This window comes from Monoraphidium neglectum (genome assembly GCF_000611645.1).
Source record: "Monoraphidium neglectum strain SAG 48.87 unplaced genomic scaffold scaffold01747, whole genome shotgun sequence".
NCBI lineage: Eukaryota > Viridiplantae > Chlorophyta > Chlorophyceae > Sphaeropleales > Selenastraceae > Monoraphidium > Monoraphidium neglectum.
The window spans coordinates 1-8,133 of record NW_014011881.1 but is presented as its reverse complement, the minus strand read 5'-3'; the positions used below and the strand labels follow the sequence as shown (position 1 = coordinate 8,133).

Below are 8,133 nucleotides of genomic sequence, written 5' to 3'. Positions count from 1 at the left end.
CCCCCCGGGTCCCCAAGGGGCTGGAAACGCTGCACCTACAAGGAGCCATTTGCAGAGCTATCAAAGGTCCCCAAGAAAGCCTTCAACAAGGTGCCCCTCACACGGTGAGCAGCGCCGCCAGCGGTAGGCGGGGCCAAACAGGGGTGACTTGCAAACTGCGCCTGGGTGTACAAAAAACGGTGGCAGTGGCATCAGATAGATGCGCGGCTCATTGTTCTCGTTATAAGAAGGGGAGACCCCAGTAGGGGTGCATTGGCGCTGCCGACGTGGCCTCACGGGGGCAACCCAGCAGTTTAAAGTAGTAGGCAGCCAGGCACAGGAAAGGTTTGCTAGTCTCACGCAGCCAACTTGAGTGCTGGCGCCATGCTGGCTTGGTGACGTCACCTTCAGGTACTCTGCGTACTACAATCTGGCAGACTGGCTGCTGGAGAACCCCGACAAGGCCACGGTGCGCGACCAGGCCTCAAAGATGCGGCGAAGGGCGGAGGGTCCTCGGCAGAGTGCAGACAATGTAGCCGCCCACAACCAGGGAGTATGTGCTGGCACCAGGCCGCGGTAGTACCAGCACCAGAGGCGCACGCGCGGATGCCGCACGCGCGTGCGCCGGTGGCTGCAGCAGTGCTTGACTCGAGCGGCCCCGCTCGTGCATCACGCGAACCCGCCTCCCAGCCTGTCACACATACCCACATGTCTCCCGCCTCCCACCTTTGAACAGGGCCACGGGCTTGAGATCAGCGGAGCCAGCTTCTTGCAGCAGTTCTTTGTGGGCGCCACGTGGGACCGCCGCAACTACCCCGAGGTGGACGTGATGGCGCTGCACCGCGCTGTGGCACCCGGCAGCTACGACTGGATCATCTTGGACCAGGTGAGAAGATGGGGAGCGTAGGAGCGGGGTCCTCCGGCTGGACTTCAGTGATCCTGGAACTGTGGTGCTTACCTCTGTGTTGGCCAGCAAAGCTGCAAGAGGCATGAGCTGTGCTCTTGCCAGGCGTTCATACTAACGCCGCCATGAAGTTGGTCGCAGGTGTGTCAAGTGCGGCAGCTGTCACGGGCCCCCGTCCAAGCAACGCCCTCCCGGCCCTGGCTCCCTCCCCCCCCTGCCAGGTCCTGGAGCACGTATCACTGCCCTTCCTGGCAGTGGCTGAGATCCACCGCGCGCTCAAGCCAGGCGGCCGCGTGCTGCTGGCAGTGCCGGGTTAGTCGGTTGCCGTCGGAGGAGGCCCAGGCGAAGGGGATCCACCTCAGAGCTTGAGGCAGCGGCGGCAGCTGGCTGAGGGGCTGCTGCAGCCGACCTTCTCAGCACGGCAACGTCAATCGCAAGGGGTCACCCCCTAAATGCTTGGCCCACGTGGGGGATCCGTCGTTTCTCTTCGAGAATGCCCCCTTTCTAGCGTTCCCCTCACTCAACCCTACTCCGCGCCCCGCCCCAGGTTTCAACCCTTACCACGCTGGTCCCCAGGACTACTGGCGCATGAGCCACGACGCCCTGAGGGTGCTGCTCTCCATATTCAGCGAGGTGGAGGTCTGCGGCTCGTACAGGTGCGAGCTGTGGGGTGGGCGGGACAGCAAAATTCAAGGCGTGGGCACGAGAAGGGAGAAGGGCCACCCAGATCAGCAGCAGTTGTCCTGGCTTCAAGTCTGAATGCATCCGTCTACCATCTCTCTTCCCCCCTGTCGCGTTCCCCCTTCCCCCGCCCATCGCCCGGCCAGATCGATGGAGTACATCCGCAACTACCTGGACAAGTCCGAGGGCCTGGGCAAGCCGGCCTATGCCTCACTGGCAGGGGTGCCCAACCAGGACGAGGAGGCCTTTGAGATAGCCAAGGTGCAAGGGGGGGGGGGCGACAGGCAGAGGGCAGAGGGACAGGCGGACCATGCCAAGGGCGGTGACGCACATGTTTCATCTGTGTTTGTGGTGAATATGACAATGTGTGGTCGACACACATTGCACAGGAATTCCGTTTCTTGTTTATTGGAAGGGAAATGTCTCTTTATCCGATACAGGCATTCAAACATGGGGCTTTTTGGGAATCCACCACGTGGCAACACCAGCAATTCATCTCCTCATCTCACCGCTTTTGCGCCCTGGCCCCCGCCCGCCCAACCCCCAGGGTGATGCCGCGCAGCTGACGCCGTCCGGGGAGCTGGTGGTCAACGGGAACCAGTTCATAGTGCACTCATGGGCCATCGCACGGAAATGAGTGCAGGCGGGCGCAGGGTCGCTGGCCGGACCGGGAGGTCTGCCAGTCAGCCACTGGTGCCCTCACACCAGCACAGCTGGCAGCGGCCACAAACTGAAGGCTGTAGATACAATGCTGAATGTCTGCACAGCACGATTTGCTGTACAGAGTCATGCCGCCTCGGCACGGGCGGCGCAGTTTCTGCAGGACCCGGGTGAACAACTGCTCCATTATAAGCATGATGTCAGTAGCTGCAATGCTTGCGGCTCCCACCTGGCCCCGGGCCAAGCGGCCAGCAGGCGGCCGAGCAGCTGGCCGGCGGCCAGGCGACCTGGAGGGGCCTTTGCGCCCAGGCGCCACGCATTTGTTGACCGTGAATGCTGGCTGTGATAGAACGTACGTCGCGTGTCCTGATGCTGTTGAATGTGCACGAAGTGTGTGCTGGCGACACCGACGGGCCCCAACAATGGGCTCGGCCAATCGCGCGGGTCGTGACAAATCAAACTCCCAAGCATTTGCTGTCCTTCTTTGACCGCTTACGATGCATCGCCCCATCTCATAATACGCTCCTGCACGCCCAACGCGCAGGCCTCCTTCAGTAGGGAGGTGCTGGCAATGAGACTGTATGTGTGCTCACCAGCATGCATTCTGGCTTGGGTCTCCCACCTCGGTCCCACCCCATCCTTCGCCCTTCGCCGACCCATAGTTGTACTACTTGAGTTGGTAGCCACTCCCTACAGGGCTTGTGCGTGATGCACAATGACACTGTAAGTGCAAGATTATGTTTTTTGCTCTGAGCCAGAGCAATGGCGCTGTGCAAGCGTGCGGCCACCTCCACGCACCGTCTCCAAGCCCCACTTAGCCAGGAGGCAGATTGTGCACGGAGATTGCCAATCACAACATCGACAAAGCTGCAACTAATTTGATTACTAAAAAATGCCGATATCAATGCAGCGCCAGCACCACCCTGGGGGCGCAGGGCTGCCGCCGCCCTGACAAGGCTGGTCCTCGTCAGCAATTATGGCGTGATCCCGGGCTGGGAACAGTGCCAGGACAGACGGCTGATCGCTCGCCTGCCCAATAATTACGGTAACCAGTTGCAAGAACGTCTCAGACGCATTTCTGCAAGCGTTGTTCGTTGCGAATCCTGGCCGTGTGACAGATAGCCCACCCTAGGCTCGCTGCATCGTCTCAGCCCGCCTTCACCACTCTCGAGGTGCGTCAGCGCCCTTGCTTGCCTCTTCTCGAGCGAGATGCCTCGCGGCCCACCTCCTTCGTTGGCCCCTCGTCAATCTGGCACAGTGCCGGAACGATTGCTCAGCCCTCTTTCGGGGCAGTCATTGCGTGGGAAGGGATGCTACCTGCCAGGAGTCCCTACATATGACGGATTTGAGTTCTCCGTGCCGCCTGGGGCGCCGGTGCAACATCGCCTTGCGCCGCAGCGGACCCAGGGCTGCAAGGATGGGCCTGATCTCCTGGATGTGGGGCTCCAGCTCCAGCCCTGGCTCCAGTGACACCGGCGCTCCCAACAGCCGCACGGATAACCCCTGGCGCAGGTGCGCCTCAGCCGCAGCGGCGTGCGCCCGTCCGTGCTGAGTGCGTTACAACAGCCGCCCCATTTTTCCTGCACGGCTGCTTGCCTGCAGGTTGTACGACCCGGGCACTGCGCCCAACGCCGCCGCGACCCAGACGACACAATACTACGGTGAGTGGCTGGGCCAAGTGTCACGGGCATCGGCTGACCCTGCCCAGGACCGCGTGTGGGTCCCCGATCGATTCGAGGCTGTGCCTACATGATCCTAGTGATGAAGGCCCATGGCGCTGGCAGGGTTGGTGTGACGTGGCCTACCCCTCAACCCTGGCCGCGGCCACTATTCCACCACTATACGACCTCACCCTGGCCGCAGATACTGTGCAGGTGCGACTGCTTCGAGCCATGGGCTTTGGGGCAGGCGCTACCCCGCGGGCACCAAGGGCCCGTCAAAGCGGTGCAGTGGCGCTGCTCACACCTAGATGCCGGCCGCCTGCTGTAGCCTGAAGTGCCTGTCTGGCTGACCATCTCCCCGTGACCCCACCTCATTGTCGTTGTGATTGTCCCCTCCGTGTGGCGGCCCTCAGTCCAGCGGCATTTGTTCTACGGCCCCCCCATGTACACCTTACCCCTGCCCCTTCCTGCGCGCACACACAGGGCCCCGGTTCCCCCAGTGTGTGGGACCACGTCCTCAAGAGCGAGTCGTTCCGCCGCAAGTCGTTCGACGACATCGACACAGATCAGGACGGGTTCATTGACGTGGTGCGGGCCCGCAACTGCCCTGTCTTAGTCCACTTGTCAACACTGAGCTGGGGGAGAAATCTGCCTGGCAGTCATTGTCACCGTACAGCAGCACAAAACAATCCATTCTGGGCACTCCTGCCCAACCCTGGTGTGATCTGAATATCAAGCAGCAACTTTTTGTTCTGCCTAGCCGTCATTTCCCCAGATGGACCCCCCCACACACATGTTCATGCGCCTCTGCCGCCCCTTTAGACAAACCGTGAACCACCCATTCCAATTTGATTAGGCCGAGCTCCGGCGTGCGGTGGGCCCCAGCGGCCCTGACGCCAGCCAGCTGCTGCGCGAGGCCGACAAGGAGGGCCGCGGCAAGATCAGCCGCCGCGACTTTGACGCGGTGATGAAGGGCCACTTTGGGACGGCGTGAGGACATCAGCGGCGGGAAAGGGGGGGGGGGGCGAAGAGAGCAGGACCCGAGCCATGGAGCGGCGGAGGTCTTGCGTAGGAGTTGAAGCATGGCTGGTCTTCAGCTGAACCAGTTTGCCGGCTTCATGGTGGTCATCTGTACGACAATTTGTACCTCACAGTATGGCTGAAGGTGTGCGTGGGCGACCTCAAGTGCCCACTTGCGCTCAGGCTTATGGACGATGCTTGCGTTTTGTGAAGCCAACCATACTTTTGGTCGAGCATTGATGCTCAATTTTGAAATCAGCAAGCTGCGAGTGCAGTTTTGACAAGTTGTGCAGCATACACACATCGCTAGCATCTTTTGTAACAACATGCAGTTGTGGCTTCTGGTGCTATGCGGCCGCATGCAAGTCGCAACCACCGAGGCCCTCTACAGCACACTGGTGACGAGTGACTAAGTGACGAGGCGGGCAGCTACTAGTACTCCTTGCAAGTCACCACACAACCTGCACACACCTGCAGTTGACCGCAGTCTCTACACCTGAGGTACTGTTTGACTTGCAAGCCTTCGACTGAGACCGAGCAGCATGTTGGGACGGCGCCGTGAGCGCGTGGAGCGGGCGGGCGTGCGCAGCATGCCGCTGTCAGGCAGCAACTGAGGCTGCCAAGCCTGCTTCACCTGCTGCGGTGCAGCATACAAATACGACAGCGTCCCAGGATGCCTGTGTACGACATTGAAGGGGTCCCAGTGGACTTCCCCCACGAGGCCTACCCCGTCCAGGTAAGTGGGACGAGGAATGCAGACAACAATGGCATCGGAAATATTTCTGACGCGCCCAGATACGCCACAGATCGACTACATGCGCAAGGTGATCTTGGCGCTAGACCAGGTGAGGTGTTGCAGCGCAGCTCTCTGACGCCGGCGAATGTTATACGACCCCGCAAGTCTATGAGTGGCCCCGCTACGCAATTGGCACTGCTGCGTTGGGGTCGCATGCTGCGCCGCGTGCGGCAGCCACTGCGCCCGAGCTCTGGGCACATGCGCACCCCGCCTCCGCACACGCAGGAGGAGAACGCCCTGCTGGAGAGCCCCACCGGCACGGGGAAGACACTCTGCCTTCTATGCGCGACGCTGGCATGGCGGGAGGCCTGGGGCCGGCGAGTGAGCGCGTATTTGTGGCTGGCGTTGACTGCCCCACACCCGTTTGACCTTTTGCGTGACGCAGCCACGTCGCTATGACACCTCAGCAGGACCCTGACGACCCGGGCGGGCAGATACCGCTGCATGCCACAGCTGAAATCTAGCGCCTATGGTTCCCCGCAGCCCTGCATACGCCAGGTCAACCGCCGTGCAACCTCTGCCTTCCCTCTGGCTATCCCCACGCCGTCTGCGCAGAATGCGGGGCGGCCCGTGGCATTTGGCGCCCCGCCCCCGGAGCCCCCCCTTGTGATCTACTCGTCGCGCACCCACAGCCAGCTGGCCCAGGTCATCAGGGAGCTGCGCTCCACCAGCTACAGGCGAGGGGGCCCGCCCCACCTTGGGCTGTACAGCCGCGCGCGCGGCCGACCCGGTTCCAAAGCCTCGCGCAGCACAGGGATGCTGCACCCCCAGCCCCGAGGCCAATGGCAGGCAAGTGCAACGGCCATCGAGATCTCACCCTTGCCTGACGTCTGCTGTGACCACCCGTCTCCTCCCAAACCCTAGGGTGCGCACCACAGTCCTGGGGTCGCGGCAGCAGATGTGCCTCCACCCCCGCGTCTCCAAGATGACGGGCGGCCACGCCAACTTTGCCTGCAGGGGACTCGTGCACCACAGGCAGTGCCAGTGGTGAGGGAGCGCAGAATCCCGCGCAACCTCCCCACAGTGCTCCCGCGGCGCCTCGACAGCGGCTGTCCGCGCCTGTGGGTCAACATGGCCGCCGCCCCGACAGGCAGGGAGCGCGCCTTCGGCGCGCCCCAACCCGCCGTATCACCATGCACCAGCACGCGGCGCCGCTGGCACGGCGAGCGACACCGCGCTTTCCGTTCTCATACATCCCCCCCCCCCCCCCCCCCCGGGCGGAACACCCTCCTCGCTATGATGGCTGGCCCAGGCACAACAAGCAGCGCCTGGAGCGCACAGTGCAGGATATCACAACGCCACAGCAACCCAACCCTCCCGATGCCAACGCCCCACCCGCATCCGCCCCGGGCACCGCCGGCGCGTTTGGCGCGCTGGGGGGCAGGGCCAGCGGCCAGGCAGGCAGCCAGGGCGGCGGCAACGGCGGCAGCAGTGGTGGTGGCGGGCAGGGCGGCGGCGGCGCGGCCCCCACCCTGGAGCCGCCCGACATAGAGGACCTCCTGCGCGTGGGGCGCGCCGCCAGCGTGTGCCCCTACTTTTTGTCGCGCGACCTGGTGGCCCACTGTGACGTGGTGTTCATGCCCTACAACTACCTCCTGGACTCGGGGGTGGGTGGGTGGGGGTGGGGGGGCGTGCAAGGCGGGAGGGAGCGCTTGCAGGTCGTCGTGTTCATCGCTGAATCAAACACAAGTCAAAAGTTGCCAACAGGCGGTGCATTGCACCAACATGCTTGTCCATGCTGCTGGCAGCTGCGGCAAGCGGGCTGGCTTTCTTACCGCCCTTTTCTTGCTCATCTACGCTTGCAGCTGCACCCCTGCCCCCAACTTACGCGTACACACACACACACACATACACACACACGCACGCACGCACGCACGCGCGCACACACACACACACACACGCACAAATACACACGCACAAATACACACGCGCTCTCACACAGGCCAGCAAGCAGCTCGACACACTGAGGCTCGAGAATGCGATTGTCATCTTTGACGAGGCCCACAACGTTCAGGTGGGCCCCGGTCCCAGTCCCAGGTAAATCGCTCTCATCATCTCAGTAGGTGCGGTGTGATGGTCAGACGTGCTGCACGTGAGAGGCCAAGGGGACCCTGGAAGGGGCATGCCACGTGCAGTCTCGTCGAGCCAGGGGCCTCTCAAGAAACACAGCCCGGCAGCCCCCCACGCACACCGCCATCCGGCCCCGCCGTGCGCAGGACGTGTGCAAGGGCGCCGCGTCCTTCGACCTGACCGCGCAGCTGCGTGCGGCCGCCATCTCTGACATTGAGCGGGCCGTGGAGCTCTGCGAGCAGCGTGGGGGCGCGGGGGGTGGGCTGCTGGGGGACGTGGTGGGGCCGGATGGCGAGGCGGCGGGGCTGGGGGACCTCAAGGCGCGGCTGGAGATGGGGCGCAGTGTGCTGCTGGGTGAGCAG

The 8,133-nt window shown here is 63.0% G+C and overlaps 3 protein-coding genes across 3 annotated transcripts in view; all 3 read left to right on the top strand.

Moving 5' to 3' along the window:
- The window catches only part of MNEG_8892 (hypothetical protein), a gene marked incomplete at both ends in the record, with an annotated part of 3,238 nt that extends 1,037 nt beyond the window's left edge, over positions 1-2,201 (top strand). The window contains 6 exons of the mRNA XM_014042637.1: positions 391-448; positions 716-865; positions 1,105-1,188; positions 1,460-1,539; positions 1,711-1,825; positions 2,112-2,201. Coding sequence (XP_013898091.1) covers positions 391-448; positions 716-865; positions 1,105-1,188; positions 1,460-1,539; positions 1,711-1,825; positions 2,112-2,201 — 577 coding nt within the window. The remainder of the gene's footprint in view (positions 1-390; positions 449-715; positions 866-1,104; positions 1,189-1,459; positions 1,540-1,710; positions 1,826-2,111) is intronic.
- A 1,440-nt stretch (positions 2,202-3,641) lies between these two features.
- On the top strand, positions 3,642-4,879 carry MNEG_8891 (hypothetical protein; the record flags this gene model as incomplete). The annotated part of the gene is made up of 5 exons (XM_014042636.1): positions 3,642-3,736; positions 3,827-3,885; positions 4,088-4,098; positions 4,369-4,473; positions 4,742-4,879. The coding sequence occupies 5 exons, from the start codon at positions 3,642-3,644 to the stop codon at positions 4,877-4,879; spliced, it is 408 nt and encodes a 135-aa protein (XP_013898090.1).
- Positions 4,880-5,669: 790 nt separating this feature from the next.
- MNEG_8890 (regulator of telomere elongation helicase 1) lies at positions 5,670-7,715 on the top strand (the record flags this gene model as incomplete). Its single annotated transcript, XM_014042635.1, has 6 exons — positions 5,670-5,750; positions 5,927-6,022; positions 6,257-6,405; positions 6,566-6,688; positions 6,954-7,308; positions 7,644-7,715. Coding segments are annotated over 6 exons (876 nt in total), but the record flags the coding sequence as incomplete, so codon positions are not given.
- Between the last annotated feature and the right edge of the window lie 418 nt (positions 7,716-8,133).